At 36.4% G+C, this 19,913-nt stretch overlaps 1 protein-coding gene across 10 annotated transcripts in view; it reads right to left on the bottom strand.

Moving 5' to 3' along the window:
• The window catches only part of LOC148955263 (CUGBP Elav-like family member 1), a 291,118-nt gene that overhangs the window by 53,163 nt on the left and 218,042 nt on the right, over positions 1-19,913 (bottom strand). For all 10 annotated transcript variants that reach the window (XR_016142940.1, XR_016142941.1, XR_016142939.1 and 7 more), the window contains one exon: positions 13,107-13,232. Coding sequence is in view for 7 of the 10 variants with exons in the window: in XM_089101246.1 (XP_088957372.1) it covers positions 13,107-13,232 (126 nt within the window). In the remaining 3 variants the exon portion in view is untranslated. The remainder of the gene's footprint in view (positions 1-13,106; positions 13,233-19,913) is intronic.

Below are 19,913 nucleotides of genomic sequence, written 5' to 3'. Positions count from 1 at the left end.
ATAATCTTACTGTAAAATTGGCAGTTTTCCGTAACTCCCAGCCAATCACCAAACGGAAAACAATCATGTGACATTAAGTATCCTCCACAGTCAATTTTATGTGAATTTATTGTTTTTTGTTATCCTAAAATTTGACTTCCGTCCCATTCTAGGTTTTGTGATAGTTGGGTTTTTTAAATTAACTATCTTATCTACGACCGGCACCAGAGCCAGAAGCAAATATTTCTCATTGTATAATCAGAATCCTTTGGTTTTATATCATATATTATTTTATGTTTCTTCTGACAGGCACTTCAGCTAGTATGTTTAAAGCGTCTGAATATGTTCAAAACATAGGAATTCGGTGAACATATGTTACTTCAACTCCATTTAGTTTCAACTTTACAGCCAGAGATTCAAGAAGCAATGTTGAAAACTGAATAATGTTTTTTTGAAATAGTCTTGGTCCTTCGTGTGGGAAAATACTTTTTTACACAGGAGTTTCTTTTCAGAAGTCCCAAACAGATTTTCCATTAGGACCATCTGTCAAGACGAAATCATTTCCTGAAAGTTTTCATTTTTCAATTCACGTAAGAAGTAAAACTGGGTTCTAACATTTAAAGCGAAGTCAAACAGAACCAGAATAAAGGAATACATATTTGGATAAACTAGATGCCAATGAAGTCTTTGGAATAGGATACACAAGTTTTGCTACTCGATTTCTGTGAAAACCGAGAATGAGCCCATTATACCTCTTCAATGAGAACAAAGACTGACTTGGTATAGGATAAACGAGGGCCAACCAACTCTAGGAAACGCCAAATCATTTCCAACATACATTATCTTCACTGCAGCAATATAGGCATTTGGAGGTACTTCGCAAGCATTGAGCTATTCGTCTTTGCAATAGTTTCTTAATTATTTTAGGGATTGAATGAAATCTAAACTGTGACTTCGTTTCGACTCCTTCGTTGGGCCTAAAAAATCCGATTATCTTTTTCCAAAAACTTGCATTGCCGTTAGTAAAAATAAAAAAAGGCAGTACCACTTTTGCCTTCACTTTCCTCATTCCTATATTTGTATGCAGTGCCTGCAAACACTAAATCTTGGATGTCGCAATGTATCTTCTCTGTTTTGACTTTTCGGGCAATTCAATTTTTATTAGGGTACATACAATCTAAGTGACATCAAAGACAGCAAACAATTCTAAAGGAGCATGCAAAAACAAACGACTCTTGTGCTAAAATGCTTTAAAAGGAAACCTTTCCATCTATGCTCAATAAGATTTCTGGGGAACATTAGTTCGAGCGAAGTATCTCCTATTTCCAGATCTTTCTTCAAACAAGAAAGATGGACTAGAGAGCCCTTAGATCCCACTGAGTGCGAGCTCTCAATTTCCTAAACTTCATCTACATCGCTATTTTATCCCACAGACAAAACTTTCCTGATAAAGGGTAATAGCCTTGATGTTCTACAAAATAAAGCGAAAGAAGTGTTTGCAAGTGATGTTCCAGAAATGTTTTTGATAGCCATTACAGTATTGGGGTTGATGGAATAGTTTATGGTGTCAATAAGTAAAGAACCAATAAGTAAAGAACAATGTAAGGGACTTCTCGGATTACCCTGGAAATAATTAATATAACAAACACTTTACCAACTAGAGAGTTCAAGAATGAAATGAAGTTCGCTTTTTCAGCTGCAGCAATTCGAAAGCAGGTAAAACAAAACAACCTAAAACTCAGATTCAGGGACTGTAAAAGCCTACTATGAGGGATGTACAAGATTTTTTTTTTAGAGGCGTTTATGGCAAACTTAAAAAATGGCAAATTGATTGACATGGATTCAAAAAATAAACCGAAACTAGAGCGGGGGGGGGGGGTAGTTGACTTAATTCAAATAGCACACTTAGCTTATTTATCCACTAAGTAGAATTGCAATATTTTTTATTTTCGTTGTTCTATACGAACATAATTAACCGTCAATTTGTTTCAAGCTGACACTGTGAAATTCATTACGATTGCTTGAATTTTGCGGGTGCTCCCCCCCCCCTTTCTCGAAAATCAGGCAACATCTCAGGCTCGAGGCTATGACAAGCCAATCCTTTTGATGTACTAAATGTTACCAAAATCCGTTTTTGTCGAATGTCGGTTACTAATGGGCCGAGTCCCTTCATACATACAATTCGTTACCACGAACTCTATGATCAACACTTGGAGTTTTGGTGACTATTAGCGATAGTTCGTTACTACGAATTTTTTAATTGATACAAAAAATAAACTAAAACCCAGTATTTTCGTTTAAACGCTGACAAACACAAAGTCCGTGTTAACACTTGTATCCACCATCCAATGAAATACCATGGCAGTGCTCATGATTCCCCTCCGCCTTTCGTGCCGGAATGCATATGAATGTAATCTTTCATGTTACAAAGAAAACATTTTTCTGAAATATGAGTAGAACTGTCACCACACAGCAACCATATCCATGCTTAGTCCCCATGAAGGGAAACTGAAAAATAAATTCCATCCCCCCCTCCACACTCCACACCCTCTTCTATATTTATCTGAAAGTTCAAAGGGTTATAAGATTTGGATATAAAATTGAACTTTTGAGAAATCAGGTGAATCCACCCTCCCCCACTTACACATTGCTTACACATTATATATCAGGGTAAACAGTTTTATCAAACATCAAGAAAATCGATTTTGTTAAAGGAAGCTTTAAAATAAATCTGTATATTAACTGTTCATGTTTTATAGAGTACTTGACTTTTTAGGAACAAACGCGCCACCACGAGGCATTACAGCCTCTGAAACTTGAAAGCTTAGTTTATAATATTTTCATAATTTTGAATCGATTGGCAAATCGATCTCGAAAATATCAATCGATAGAAAATAAGCCCTCTTTCCGGCAAATTGTAGTTTTGTTCCACGAAACGGCGGAAAACGCCACTTTGCTGCAATGCAGTCCTTTTGGCTGCTTAAAAAGGGCACTAGAAGTTTTAACTTCCATTCGAATGAACCCTCTCCCAATTTTCCAGAAGTATTAGTTTGATACGATCATCCCTGAAAAAAAAGAACAGATAAACACGCAGCCCTGATTTCGCTTCTGAAAAAAAAAGTAAAATTCCATATTTCTGAAGATAGGGACTTGAAACCTCAGAGTTTTCTTATATACTGAATTTGATGCTGCAATCAGTACAGTGAAACTTGGATCCCTATCATTTTCACTTTTATTGTTCGCTAATGATATTATCCTGGTCACAAAGTCAGATGAGCATTTACAGATATTGTTAAATTTCGTGGAAGAATACCCTGAGACGAAAAAATTTAAAGTCAATGCAACAAAAACAGAAGTGTTAATATTCCAATGTCGTTGAAAGCCCAGCCAAGAAGAGAAGAAGAAGAAATATTACTTTGAAGGAGAAATGCTAGCGGTGGTAGCAGAGGTAAAATAATTGGGCTTTCACTTGCAATCGAACGGAAGTTGGCAACCCTGGTTTCGAGGACAACACCAATGTTAGTACCCAAAGGAGACTTAGGTATACTCTCCCTTAACTTGAACAGAGCTCTCCAAGCCATCGGATATTGGGTTAAAGTAACAAAGGGATAGCAACTTTTCGAAATTCAGGGGAAGTACTAGAGCAAAGAAAATTGCCCATTCTGCGATGTCGAGGAGGATGGATTGGGCCATTTTCTGAGGTGCAGCGAGCAATCTCAAATTAGGATAAATTGGCTTGAGGGAAATTCTGATGAGCTGCTTCTTGGCATTCTTACATCAACGACTCCACAAACGGTTGTTATGGTTGGAAATTTTGTACTGAAGGCGACGGAGGTGAGGCGCAAACGTCGCAAATAGAAGTACGCAGTGTTTGGTTTCGGTTTTAGTACGTTTATAGTTAAAAGTATGTAATCACAACATTTGTAAATGACTTCCGGGTTTTCCAATAAAATTTATATTATATCATATCTTATATTCACCAAGTCACTTGCCCTTTAGGGAGTGGTTTCAAGATTTTCCGAAAATCAGGTAAATTTTCTCAGGCTTGTAGCTTTTGATGGGTATTTTCAAACTTGATGAATTCTACGTATTTGGCGTCGCTGTTTTATTTATTTATTTAAGCTTATCCTGAATAAGTGATACCAACAACTCTTTATCTTGGATTGCAGCTTACTGAGGTCTGAAGGACATAACGAAAATAATAATTGCACTAGGTTGCAATAAGCGCTTTGGGGGACACAAATCTAATAATGCATGCCTTACTGAATACCAAAAATAACTGCAAAAAGCATTTTGGAAAGCGGGGCTAAATGCTTTATGTCGTTTGTTCAGCGAGTGTAGTTAGGTCAGCGTAGCTCTTTCAGATAAACTTTTTTTCACAAAGAAAGTTCAGCCTGGACTGGCAATCAGACTCTGCTTTAAAACTTACCACTCCTTTTGGCAATTAATCTGTTAGCCCTCCCAGTTTTTGTATTTCTAACGAAACGCTTCAGATTTCAGACTGATTACAAGACGTCCAATACAATTAAGATATAGTTACTAATGCTACTTTTTATCGTGTGCTAGAGTAGAAAGATATAAGAATGCTCTTTCAGATTTCCTGGCATTGTTGCAGAGAACGTCATTTGTAAGGCAATAATGATAAGAAAACCTGAAAATTATTACTGCTGACACAATGCTGATTAAATGATTCTCTTATTTACGCTGAATGCTAATAGCTAGAGAGATAGGATATTACGAACTGCAAAAGGATGATTTTTCTGAAGGACTCCAAAAATCTTTTTCTTGCTACATCAATATTGATGGATTCTGGTTAAGATTAATAATAATAAACAGGTTTTTTCAACTGAAAACAAGAAACAACATTAAAACTTAAAACAAACAGAAATTATTCCGTGTATGAGGAGGACTACCCCTTTCTCAACCCTCGCTCTTTACGCTAGTTTTTAAATTCTTTAAAAATACTTCGAATTCAACGGCCCTTAGTCGTTCTTAAAGAATTAGGACAAAAAGGCAAACTTTAGCGTAAAGAACGAGGGTTGAGGAAGGGGCAGCCCCCTCATATAAGGATTAATTTCTATTGGTTTTACGTTTTAATATGGCTCCTTACTTTAGGAAATCTTTCCATTCGTTCGTTTCGTTTTCCAGATAGTTTCTTTGCTAGGGGATTGTTTTGAATTTTAACCATATGATTGGGATCACGTTTGAGGGGTTATAATTTGGTCTTTTATGGAAGTTGCAGATAAAAGTACAATTATTCATGAAGTATTATTCCGTATTACATATGAGATACTAGCTGGTATTTAAACATCATACAATAAATTTTAAAAGTTGTTAAGGCTAGCCTATATAACTAAGATTTTCTGAAGTGCTTAGAGCTAGATTAATGAAAACTTCAGCACTGAAGTTAGATCCTGCCGTATGCTCTGGGAAGATGCTTCTGAATCTTCCCCCCCCCCTCAACTTGAAAAATAGAAAATTTCTATAGTTCTCGTTGAATAACTAATGATTCTAAAAAAGTGACTTGAGCTAAATTAAAGAAAACTTCAGGAATAAATTTAGAGTCTAAATTATACTGTGGGAACATGCTTCTGAATCCCCCCCCCCCGCTCAACCGAAAATACAAAATCTTCGGGTTCGGTTTCCAGATAAAGTTTCTTTGCTAGGGGCTGTTTCGAATTTTAATGATACGATTGGGATCACGTTTCAGGGGTTATAAATTGGTCTTTTATGGATTTTGCAGATAAAAGTAGGCCTACAATTATTTATGAAATATTGTTCTATATGACATTTATATAAATTGTAGAAGACTGAAGACATTTAAAAGAATTTTAGATGTATAGTTAAGATAATCTACCGAAATTTGTATGTAATTACAAAAATGAAATTATCAAAATTAAATTATTGCAATTTTTCTGCCACAACGCTGCAAGGAATTTTTAACGTCACACAGGTTAGAATCCAGTTAGGAGTGAGAGGGTGTTACCCGGTGTGACCCCCCCCTCCACACACAAACACACAAAAATTTGTCCGACTCGTACAAAAGTTACAAAAAGGCATGAATGACACCAATAGTTCCACTTGTGTTGCTATATGGCACTTACAGATGGTAGAATTTATAAAAAGCATGTAGATATGAGCAATAGGTTTTAAACGAGCCATTAGACATCTTTCTACGGTGGTGTGGAAGTCAGCTAGCCCTGCTAATGTTACAGTAGCCTGATGGTGGCAGACGATTTATGAAACTTACTGAGGAAGCTAGGAGGGGAAGTATTCGGGAGGGATGATTGTGAGTCATCAATGAAGGATTTTTGACACAAATATTATAATGGTACCCATTTTATACTTCCAAGTTTTCCCCCTTGAAAAATGACACCAAAAGTGCCTTTTTTAGTGCCATTCGACACTTGCAGATGGTGGAATTTATAGAAAGCACGTAGTTATGAGCAATAGCTTTTATATGAGCTATATAAAATCTCTCTACGATGTTCTGATAGCTCGCTAGCCCCACCACTTGAGAAATGGCACCAATAGTGCCTTTTTAGTGCCAAATGGCACTTACAGATGGTATAATTGAAAAATCAATTAGATATGAGCAATAGCTTTTAAATGAGCCATTAAACATAAGTCTACTATGTTCTGGAATTCCACTAGCCCGAGCTTTTCCAATTGAGACATGACACCAAAAGCGCCATTTTTAGGGTCATGTGGTACTCACAGATGATGGAATTTATAAAAAGCACAGAGATATGAGCCATAGCTTTTATATGAGCTATTAAACATATTTCTACAATATTCTGGTAGCCCGCTAGCCCCACCATGTGAGAAATGGCACCGAAAGTGACATTTTTAGTTCCATGCGGCACTTGCAACAGTGGACTTTATAAAAAGCACCTATATATGAGCAATAGCTTTTGAGCTATTAAACATCTCCCTATAATGTTCTAGTAACCCACTAGCCCTGGTAGAAAAACAAAGAAAAAAAATTAGACACATCAGGGCTACCAATGCAAAAAAGTGATTTTCCTTGATGTTCAAGGTGGAGGACTGCAATTCTCCTATAAAAAGCTTCGACCATGTTGCTTCCATCAATGCACTTTTCATTTTGATACGACATCATTTTTAGGGGGTTCAGGCTTTTTTTCGAAATCTCAATAAATGTTTTCGCAATAAAATTTTACTTTTAAGACGAGCAGAAATAATAGTTACCATTCCTGAATCAGTGTCAAATGGCAATTTTTCTCATTAGGCAGTTTTTTTTTCTAAAACACGTTTTTCAATTTTTAGTTACTATGGGCTGTGGTTCGCTATATACTTGATTACAGCTACTGCTGCAACCATGATATGCCCCTGTAAAACCGACTGATGGAGATAGTAGTGTCTCAGATGGATTTTACATGCGGCTAGGAGAACAAATAGAAAGGGTCCTGAGTAGAAATATATGGTATTTTTATTAGGGAATTTTGATGCCCAGGTTGGTAGAAATGAGATGGAAGGTATCCGAGCCTATGTAAATTTGGCGTAGGAAAAGAAAATAGTAACGGTTATAGACGAGTGCTATTATGTAGGTATAACAATCTAGTTATTTGATAATAAAATAACATGAACTAACATGATACTCACATGATGGTTTGACGGCGAATTTTATTGATTATGTTATTGTAAACTGAATACTGGCAGGATCGCTACAAGGGTATATAGGAGTGGTATTATTGATGTTAGAAGTTAAGATCACCAATTAGTTCTGGCTTAATCGTGTCTAGGTTTAATCTGAAGCTAAAATTCAGGGAAAGGGAGTACCTTCCGAGAAGTTATGACGTAGATCCGGGATAAAAATTTGAGAGAAACTTCCCAGGAAGAGTTGAATTTGTAACTAGAGGGTAAAATATGACAATGCAGAAGATGGATGGAACAATTCTAGGAAAACAATTTGTGAAGTATCACAGTGTCTTAGGGATGAAAGTTAGAGACACAGCTAAATAAAAGGAATTTAAGGAAAGTAGAGAAAGCATTCAAACATGAATTAAGGAAGTGGGAAAGTGGAGGCCATGTATAAAGATTACTGAAGATCTAGGAGATGCAGCCAGACGGCATAATAGTAAAATTATATATTGGTATGCTAAAAAAATTGAGAGGGAATAGTCAATCTGGAATTGTCTCAGGAAAAGATAGGAACGGGGCGACAGTTAGTGATAAGGAATGAATTATAGAGAGACGGTAGGAACATTTTGAGTAGTTACAAAAGCGGGATAAAGTTACAGGAAATGTAACTTTATTAAATTTAGGAAAAACTAATGAAAAAATTTGAGACATTTTGGCAGTGAAGGAGAAGATTTATTTTGCGAGGAAGTATTACAGACAGTAATGAAAAGATTAAAAAATGATAAGGCCCCAAACGCTAATAGTGTATTAAACTATTTTTTTTTTTTAATATGGTCGTTGTGAAGTTAGGGGTAATTACTGACGATTATGATTATGATTTTTGAAAAAGGGAAGTACCTAGAGATTTTAGGAAAACTTTAATCAAGCCCCTACATAAGAACGGCGATAAGAATGAATGTGGTAAATATAGAGGCGTTAGCTTGGTTTTTATAGGTAGTAAATTACTTAGCATGATGATACGTTTTAGAGTTGGAGATGCTGTAGATAAAATTTTAAGAAAAGAACAGAGTGGTTTAAGGAAGGGGAGAGGATGCGTTTCCAAATTTGTACTCAAAGAATAATAATTGAGAAGTGTCAGTCATTAGACCACTTTAGTTCTTAGTTTTTTAAATTATATGAGCAAGCGTTTATTCAGCCGATAAAAGAGCTTTAGCGAAAGTCCTATCCTTGTATGGTATAGCAGATAAATTAATTAAAGCCATTGGTGATTGGTGCTATGTAAGAGAAAACATTGCTGCAGCAAAGGTAGGAAATGAGGTTAGTAGCTGGTTTCGTATTGAATCAGGAGTTAAGCACGGTTGTGTTATGTCCCCATTTTCATCAATAATTTTAATTGACTTGGTCTTAAGGAACACGACAAGGGCTATAGGAGAGCATGTAATCAAATAGGAAAGTAAAATTCTCCTAGACTTAGATTATACTGATGATTTGAGTGTCCTAGATGAAGAAGTTAGCAAATTAAATTATGTTTTGGAGGTTTTGAGAGCTCAGGGCGCAAAAATAGGTTTAAAAAGCAATGCCAAGAAAACTAAGTCACTTAGACTACATAAGTGAAGTTGAAAAGATGATGTTGGGTCGATAAAGGGTATAGCTTCATTAACCGAAGTAGCATTATTAGTAAAGATGGTGGATGCACTGAAAATGTTAAAAGTAGAATAACCAAGGCCCAGGGCGTTTTTGACAGTGGGAAAAAGTTTGAAAGAATAGGAATTAGGAAGATAGTCTGCGAATCAACATCGGAATATTGGAAGCTACAGTGATGACAGTGGTCAAGCATAGTTCTTAAACGTGGGTGCTCCGATAGCGGTTTTAACTACATTGGGATGGAAGAGGAGCGTGCGTAGCTGTGTCGGTCTCAGGTGGCTCGGTGTAACAGTGAGTTGTTAGTAATAGTAGTAAGGTTTTTGGCGATCTTGATTCCAATGGTTTTATTTTCTAATTTTCTAGTCCCTGCACCCAAAAGTGACATTTTTCTGTCCTGTTCGGCACTGAAACTTAGCAATATCAGAACATAAAAAAAAATCAGGTTTCCACTGTTTTATCACCTGATAGTTCATTAAACTGCATTAGCATCATATCATAACCACGAAATTGTTCCATTTTTCAAAGTCTATACAGACAGAGGATTAATGCTCTCTTGAGGCCTTAGAAAGAGTAACTCTAAATCTTGCATGGTAATTTACTGTTCTTTTATTCCCTGCAGGCATGTTTCCGGAAACTGAATTGACACTCCTTTTACTGGTGTAGCTTTGGCTAGAGAATTATGATTATGATGATGAGGGTGGTAGTGCAAGTAGCGAACGTTTTAACGATTCCACTTGTCAAAATGATAACAAAGTGTTATGTCTATTCTTACTATGTATAGCCTACTGCTCTTTTCAAAAAAGAAACATACCTAAAAGAATAACACTTTTTGTAACGATTTTGCGGACAGGGTTCTCAATTCAATAATATAATTTTTATCCTAGAGCACGAGGATAATTTTTATCCTTGTATGTCTAAAAGTAAAAAAATTGAGTCTCGTGACCTTTCTCAAAGGGCGCGCCCATTTTCCACCACCTGATGTATATCTTAGAGCACCAAATGTGCCACAGTTCCGCCACGCCTGTCATAGCTTCCACCACGCTTGGCACGCACAACATGGTGTACGTCATTTCGGAAAGTAGGCCCTTCTTCTTAAAAGTCACTGCAAAAGGGGATGCCTTAAGGACTTCTAAGTTCAGTTCTTTTTTTTCCTTTTCAAACTGGAATTAAAGTTCAGAAGAGAAATATGAAATAGTTTACTGTTTTTCCATCGCTATTTTCATTTTAAATATCCCAACTATATTAGAATGTGCTATTTAACTATTTTTTCAATTATAAGGTAAATATCTGAAACTTTAATCATGAAATATTAATCAAGGCGACAGAAAGAACTCAGGCAATTCGTCGGGCCATATTTTTCGACCTCCTCGACCCATTTATCGACTCAACGTCTGTGTCTCCTACCCTGTGATAAATTCAGGGGGACCTGGGGTGATCATAGGTGTCTGTTACTATCTTTAACATAAAATCTAATTTTAGGGCTTTGTATGGTCGGTTGATCCAGCAACAAAGCAACCAACACATCGTTAGGCTGTTGCGGCTGTTAAATAGGTATCCCACATATCCATACGAAATGACGTTCGCATGGATATGTGGTATTCCTGTTAGGTATATTCAGAAGATCTTAGGACCCTTTAAAAAATTAAGGGGACTGGACTGTTGCTCCTACATACGTATTCTCTGAAAATAGAAGGTTGAAATATACGCAATTTGAATCACTGTTTTCTAGTAAGCTTGTCTTAGCATTTCTGGCAGCACACTGATTCTCGGATGATTTCTTTGTGGTCGTTTAGGTAGGTACACCCTAAGCTCTAAATGAATACTTGATGATCCTAGGTTTGAGCCCTTAAAACTATTAAAAAAAAAACAAGTTTTTTCAACTGAAAGTAAGGAGCAACATTAAAACTTAAAACGAAAAGGAACTACTACGTATATGAAGGGGGTTGCCTCCTCCTTAACACCTCACTCTTTACGCTAACGTTTTTTAGTACTTTTAAAAAATGTTTTTATTGTTCTAACTAAACGACCCTTGTGTTTCAGGAGTCGTTCTTAGAGAATTTGGACAAAATTCAATCTTTAGCGTAAAGAGCGAGGCATTAAGGAGGAGGCAATCCCCTTCATATACGTAATAATTTCTGTTTCGTTTTAAGTTTTAATGTTGCTCCTTACTTTCAGTTGAAAAAACTTTTTTTTTTAATTTAATTTCTGATCGTTTTTTAAATAATCCTAGGAAATATGGCCCCACCTCCCCGGAGAAACACTTCCCCAGCGAAATATTTTCTAGACAATTAAATCCCGCGGGAAATTTACCCAGGACAATTACCCTTAATAACTCCACGTGTAAAATTGAGACGGAAAAGAGAAAGCAAGACATAAAACAAATTTGTGTGGGAATTCTTGCGAATTCTCCCAGTGTATAATTTCCCCTGACAAGTTCGCCCCCTTGAAAGTTCCCTCCCCATGGAAAATTCTCCCGGGGAAATACCTCAAACAAAAAATTCAAAAGTTTTTTGAGTTTCAGTTACTATTGCCGGGTCATTTCTTACTTACAGTCCGATAGAAATCCACCCCCCCCCACAAAAAAAACTATATACTTCCCAATAACGAAATCTATACGTAAACAATGGGCGAATTTCATAACTTACAGGCTTCTCCCCACGGACTGTGGGGAGTCATTTTACACCTAACGACATAATTATTTGATTTTCAACTATACTTAAGAAAATGAGTATCTCAAAATTTTTATCACATAGTTTTTTGGGGAAAATGGGCGCGAGAAGGGGCCCAGTTACCCTCCAGTCTTTTTGGTCACTTTAAAAGGGCATTAGAACTTTTAATTTCCGTTCAAATGCAAACCCTCCCGTTCTTCCAGGACAATTATTTCGATACAATCACCCCTGGGGAAAAAATAAAAATAAACACGCATCCGTGATCTATCTTCTGGCAAAAATAGCAAAATTTCACATTTTTGGCAGATAGGAGCACGAAGCTTCTACAGAAGGGTTCTCTGGTACGCTGAATCTGACGGCGTGATTTTTATTAAGATTCCTTTAATTTTAGGGTGTATTTTCCCCCTGTTTGAAAAATCTTCGCAACTTTTTATTGGTAACATTAAACTTGATGAATCTTATATATTTAGAATCAGCATAATAAGCTGATTCTTTTGATGTATCTATTGATATTAAAATTCCGTTTTTTAGAGTTTCGGTTATTATTGAGTCGAGTCGCTCCTTACTTACAGTTCGTTAACGAACTGTTTGACAAGACAAAAAATAAAATAGCAACATCGCAATTTTTAAAGAAAAACATTACTGCATCTACGGCAATTTAATAATGGCAAAGAAGGATGTAGAAGATGAGGATATAAATAAATTACTATATTGACATTTGCAGCTGTCACCTAGGAGACCCATAACCACAACAAAAAAAATATTATTAAATTCGAATTTCAAGGAAAGGTTAAAAGCATAGTAAATGCAAAGCATAATATAAGTGGAGAAGAATAATTCTACACCTAAAATCGTTTAGTCAGGTCACAACAGAAATCAAAAATGCAGTCCCTTCTATCTATAACTATAGAAAACAATAGAAAAGTCCCTTATGAGCTCCTGTGACTGATCGATTATATAAAATCAGAACACATCAAGTTTAAAATTCCATTTTTGAAAAATTACATTTTGCAGTTTCTAGCAAGGAGGGAAAATGTTGGTGAATATTCTACGATAAAAAAGAGGTAAACCGTAAAGAATAATTACAGATCTTTCTGATGTCAGTAATCGATGCATCGATACGGCGATACACTACAGTTTACTAACTACTACATATTCAACTCAAATCAGTGATGATTTCTTTATGTTTGTGACAAATTGTATGCTACTTACTGATATGTATTGAGGTGAAACGGCAAGGCCACCAAGAGGCCATAGTCCAGTCAACTGATTTAACCTTTTTTGATCTTTTTCTTTCTGAGTGTCGGCGAACTTCACAACCAAAGGCGATGAACATCCCTGAAAACAATATGAAATAAAAGATTATTTAAATGGCATAGCTACAAATTCTTAGTATCTTGTATCAGGAAAACAATATAAAAAATACACTTAAAAGTTCAAAATCTGTGCTACTAGACACGTATCTTTTTATAGGCCTCATGGTCTAGTAAACATACCGGTTTTACTCTGCACTTGACCAACAGAAAAAAATTTTGGCACGAAATTTTCAGAAAATTGTTTTATCAACATACACAAAACTGCTCAAAATCGCTTGAGGAGCAGTAGGCTACTTCTTTTTCTAATAAAAAGATGGGAAAAGGGAGAATTTCTACATTTTAATTTCTTCAATATTTTCTGGATTAAGAGGTCTTTTCCTATTAATTCAAGTCCAAGAAAACCGAAAATGACATCAGAATCAAATAATTCTATTACTCAATACCTAATTTTCATGATAAGAAAACAAAATTTCCTTTTGTGTAGTATTTACAGGATCTAAGGCCGTTTACTAAGCCAAGCCCAGTAAGATAGGAAATGATATCAGGACTGAAATATTCCATCATTAGAAACCACACTTCTACCAGACACGGAGCAATAGAAGGGTTAAGAAGATTGTTGATTTTTGTGGCGTACTTTTGATTTTGACGGTGCTTTATTGCGATTTCAGGCACGTTAACTCGAAAACGAACTAATTATTCTAAATCAATCTTCAGAGAGTGGGGGGGGGTCAATTTTGCTTACAGCGATAATTTTATGCTGAAATTTTCTTCTTTTTTTCAGGCCTAAACTGTGCAAACCTGAAAATAAATCTTCCAAATTCTCTTCACAGTATGCACTAATTCTGCCACTTTTATCTTCACTTCTCACATCACCCTTTAGCACTGGGAGATGGGAGAATGAGAATATCACAAAATTACAATCTTCAACTTCATTCCAAGACTTGATAAAATTGATCATTATTATAAAAAAAAAACCGAAAAGAGAAAACTAAAAAAACAAAAACGAAAAGGGACTCAATAATCACAGTTTCATTTTTGAACACTAGGATACTGAGACAATCCCAACTTCATTTTAAATACTAAACAATTAAATAACATACAAATTTGGCTTAATCACATAATGATGAATGCTGAAAAGGCCATTGGTTCCCGAAGTACATCGAAGGCCAATAAGTTACCTTTACAGTTTCAGTGAATCAGTTTTAGTCTTTAAGGAGCAGGCAATGCATCAGTCACAATCCCCTTCTTCGGGCACTAGAGCAGTCACTGAGCACGTCCATGTCATCATTTGAAAATAGACACGCAGGTAGTGGTACTTCACAGCAACAGGCATAAGTGATAAACGTTTGGGATTGACAAAACTAGGCGGAATTACTGCTAGCCTCTGTACAAGGCTAGAAGAGCTTTTTCACGTACGCATTGAGTTCTTCCCTATTCGCTGAAGAATCTTACCAGCAAATATATTTATAACAGTCCATTTTGCTGTAGTTGCGGATGAGTGGACTTCTGCAAACGACATCGATCGCTCTTAACGGACGTGGCTCTTTTAGCACTATTTATTTTCTTCAAATACATCATTTCTGTCAAGATGTACGATATCTTGACAGATGATGTGTATTGACTGCGTTATTAACACTCAAACACCTTTTCAATTATCACTAGTTACTTCGTCAATAACTGTTAAAATAAAATAGATATATTCATTGATTAATTACTAAGTCGTCTTCGATCTTTTTTGTTCTTTCTTTCTTTCTTTTTCTCTTTTATGTTTTTTTTTTGTTTCACAAACATAAATGTATCAAATCGCCATCACAAAACTGAGTGAAGAACTGTTTCTAAAATAAACTGGCCTTGGTATATCATTAAAAGCTTCCTAGCCCACTTCAGGGCTTGGGCATTGCCTAAAATATATGTTAAAGGAAAAACATTCAAATTCCACAACCGGTTTATCCCAAAGCTTATCTTTTGCTAGATCATACTTCACACATGCAAAAATAATGTTCCTAATATCATCATAAACTCCTAATATATCACAAACAAGGGTAGGGCTAACTTTCCATGCATGGAGAACTACATTTGGTTGTGAGATGGCCTGTTCATAGTCGAAAATCATCCTAGTTATTGTTATATCATCATGAGTCAAATCTGAGGGAGATAACAATATAACCATATTAACGTAAAAATAGGGTTAAATGAACTTTTTAGAGAAGGCTCAACATGAATATTATAAAACACTTTCTGCTTTTCTAATGCCATTCGCAAGGTTTAAACTTTCTTCGCCAAAAAAACAACTACGGTTTCTGCCCATGAATCACTTTTGTAAAAAGTCGTTTTTACTATATGTATTCCCGAGTCACAGTCAGCCAACTACTCCTCACAAGTCTTGCAGGTGATTCTCTGTCTTATCCCCCAATGTCGATACAAATAAATGTTGTCACCTAATCCATGCACTGGGATTAGAGCACCTTCTAGGTTGATATCATCGGCACTCTTTACCTGGGGGAGGAAATAAGACCTATTCTCAGGAATCTACTGAGTACATGTTCTCTGGGAAAAACCTAGAATTAATATCCTGACCTTCCAAAATCCGTTTGTGTATAATCAAGAAAATACTTGATCAATAAATGGTTTAAAGTAGAGGTGCCGCTATCTGTGGGCTGAATACGCATTGGGGGAGAGGGGGCGTTGATGAATGGGGCACTAGGAGTATGTTCAGAATAGAAAAAAAAACAATAATCATGAGTTCTTATTTGATTTTGTAAGAATGAAATTTAACTGAAGCACCGTTTCAATCAAAACACATCGCTAATGGTATTCTCACCCTATTCTGAGGGTTGAGTCTTTGAGGGTCTAATTGAGTTAATAAACGAGGAAGTTTTACATTCTGATGTCATTTCAATTTTTGGGGCTTGAACAAATAGTAAAGAATCATTCAATTCAGAAAATTTTAAAAATTGAAATTCGAGCTTTTCCCTCCTTTTCCTTTCCTTTTCCCAGGAAAAGGGGAGCTTCTAAATAGGCAGTTTCCAGCCACTTTGGATATGTTAATAAGTAAACATTTCTCAACATTTTGGCGCCACATTTATGTTGCTCAAATGCCGAGGTCTCACCTTTTTTTCTATCTTCACTGGACCGGAGCCCGACGTATTACCTCTGGAAAATCCCCCCACCACAGAAAATATCCTCTGGCGGAAGATTCCACAAGAAAATTTCCCCCCCTAGAAAATTCTCTCTGCATGTAAAGTTGAGCAGTCGAAGGGAAATTCAGAAAAATGAAAAGAATGACGAAAAGAAGGTATCCTGGAATATTCTACCTATATTCCAACATATATTTAGAACATATGGCGTAGAATATCTTACAGGATTTATTTTTTACATTTTATTTCTTTCAATTCTTCTTTTCGCGCTTTTGGGGGCTGGGGGTTGAGTTATCAAACCAGGGATGTTCGTTTCCCACCTGTGTTAGAGCGTCTACAGAAAAGTTCCCAGGCGCTTGGGCTCCAGGAGCGGAACAGAAGTGGCCCTGAGTTTTCTCTGCAGGTTCGGATGCTACCATATCTGGTATTTCTTCCTATTAGTGACGTTGTGTCAAATATCGAAGATCTCCGGGAAGAGCTTGGCTGTGATTTTACGAGCTAACAAACTTTTTCAAAGACACATATATAGGTCATCTAAGACGGAACCGAATGGCCTCTCCCTCTTTCGTCTTGACCTATGGAATACCTGTAATTGATGGGCCCAGAGCCTCCGATGAACTAACATTTCGGTGGAGAGCATTCTTGGATGCAAGGCTCCGTTGGTTACCACCATACGAACTTTCGAAGTTCTTTAGAATCCTGAAAAGCGAACAGGGCGAAATGAATGTTGTGTCAATCAGTTAGCCTATAGACTCCCTTTCCCACCCTCCATCCCCATAAAACGTCTATAGAACTTAATCTTCTGATCTCAAGGATTTTGCAAACGTATGAACCCAGCTCCCTTACCATTTTTGAAACCCAACACCTAAAATATTAGTAGAGTTTTTTTGTTTTTTTTTGTATGATACCCTATGGCCCCTCTATGATACCCAGCCCCTCTTCCCCTTTTCGAAAGTTTTTGTCTATAATATTAGTAGATGGTTCTTTTATCTGGTTCCCCCTCCTACAGGCCATGGAGCCTTTGTGGGGATTTGTAGATTGGTGTGTGATTATTGTACTGTTATATGGAAAATAAATCTATATATCTATCTATTTCGGCATGATACCCAATACTTTTTTTCTGAATAAGGTTTGATGATTTTGCTTATTAGGAATAAGGAGTTCTGTCCATTTTGAATTTATTTGGTTCTGACTTAAAGTTCGACTCCATGTTATTCAAACTAAATTAAAAAGAAGAAGAATAAAAACACCCTTTCCATGTACTTCAGATGGGAAAACCTTCTGATGTACGCCTAGTGGAGTCCTTCTCAATCGCAAAGGGCCGACTGGTACAATGTACTATAGTTGTAGGTAACAGACCAAATTCACAGAAAGTAATTATTCGTACTTCATAGTCCCAGCATGCTATCCCTGTGAACTTCAATCACAGGGAAACCCTTTTACAGTTACCACTAATTTCACACTACCTTTTTAACACCCTGCTATGACAACTCAGACCGCCCAAAAAAAAGAGTGAACAGAAATGAAAATGTAAAAACAAGTACAATAAGATATTATGCCTATATTTAGGAATTTAGGTAAAATATTCCATATTCATTCTTTTCTTCACCACACTTTCCCTTTGGCAGCTCAATTTTGTATGTAGGGGGAGGGGGAATTTTCTGGACGGTTATTGTCCGCGGGGAAGGGGATATTCTGGGGAGGTTTTCAACGAAGGAGGGAATTTTACGAGTGGAAATTGTCAGTGGGTGGGGTCAGGGGGAATACTCCTAACACCACTGGACTATCTCACACCAAGTCACTATTGAAACATTCTCTCATGCTCCCTAAAACTTTCACCGCTTTAGGTTAACTGCTGGTTTGAGGGTATGTCAAAGATAATTATTATTGTGGAGTGTACGTTCTAGGACCACATTGGCTGTACATTACATTCGATAAAAAAAAAGAAGAAAAAAATAATATACATGATTCTCTAGGGAAAGAATTCTTACCCAATCTAATCTTTGAAAGGTCTTTCTTTTGTTTGTTTTTTAGTCCATCCTCCGGTTCCTTAGGGTCTTCTTCGAGAATTTGGTCTGTTTTGCTTTTATATATACCTTTTTTTCTTATGTTTATTCTTAAGTACGTTTTTTATAGCGCTGAGGACGGCTTAAGGGAGATCTGTATCGATATATTTGCTTTGTCTTTTCATTCATTAGCAGAAAATCACCCTCGTTTGCTTTCTTAATTTTTTTTTTTTTTTGTCTTTGTTTTCTCCATTTTTCGTCGAATAGACTGTTTACAAATGCGAAAACATATCGTTCTCTTTAGCTGATTTTAAGACTTGCTGTCGCATTTCGTTCCCCGACACTGTCCAAGAAAGTGATATGTACATAGAAAATAGACATCATTAACCGTACACAAATCCAATAGGTGGGTTTAAAGGTTTATAAATTTTCTCAACCACACAACCATAGAAAAAAAGAACTCCGAACGTTTTAACTAGACTACTGCCCACTTAGGAAAATGTCAGTGTCTGCACTTCTGTCACGGAATACTCAACATCCCTTTGTTCTTTTTGTTGTTGAAGATAATTGCCCTGTCAAATTTTGAGCTTAAACTATGCATTTCCAGGTATTGGAGATCTGAAACTAAGTCTTTCTCCCTTGGTAATAACATAATCTAACTAGAAATGAAGAGCGAGATAGTGGTAGTTGTTAATTAAAAGTTAGTTCTTTCAAAACTCAATTTACGCTTGTTGTACAGTGTCACCTGATATGCTGAGATGATAAACCTTATAAGAAGACCATAAAGCGTAAGAAATATAATCAGTCCAGGGGAAAATCACCTGACAAAGAACAATAAAGTATACCAATAAAGTTTTCATTCTTGTTTCATTTTAGCATTGAGCTATCCAATGCATTGCGGAGCAATGCTACCTTTTTTATTACCGTGATCAGTGGTCTTTAGCAAGGTAACAGTCAGATATAAAACTTGGGAACTTTTTTCAGAAACGAGGATCTTCAAACGAAGAAAAAAAAATTACATTGGACTTCACCAAATTTCTGATTATTTTTTCAGAATTTCCACTTTTCCTCTCTGCTAATAACGAACAGAAACAAAAAGACCCTGTAATAGCTCCAAAAGTAAGCTTCTTAGGGCTCACTGCAAGTTCGCGTAGAGCATTGAATTATCCCTTACAGAATCTGAGATAGGAATTCTATGTCTTTCATGGGATTCCAGGAAATAATTCTGGACAAATGGGTTTTTAATTCCTAAATTCCATTTCCGTCCTTTTTACTTTTCCGTGGATTTTTAATTGTACGAATACAAGACTTTGGACTAGAGATAGACTTAAACAGGTCCAGCTACGATCGAAAATATAGGCAGGGGAAGAGAAGGGGGTTTTCCAGAATCTAGTCAGCAGCATGTCTACCAGAACAGGTTGTCGAATCTCAGCCTAACTTGGTGGAGAGTAAGAGTTAGGGTGCTGATTGTGACTGTTATCGGGAGAAAATACAACATCTATGGGTGGGGGGTTCCATAAATCCTTGTCATCAGTACATCTACCAGAGGTGGTTGTCGAA

Source organism: Artemia sp. Qi Xiang Cuo, chromosome 2, assembly GCF_049724085.1.
Source record: "Artemia sp. Qi Xiang Cuo chromosome 2, ASM4972408v1, whole genome shotgun sequence".
Classification (NCBI taxonomy): domain Eukaryota; kingdom Metazoa; phylum Arthropoda; class Branchiopoda; order Anostraca; family Artemiidae; genus Artemia; species Artemia sp. Qi Xiang Cuo.
Note: the sequence above shows the minus strand (reverse complement) of the source record. Positions and strands in the feature narration are given on the sequence as shown.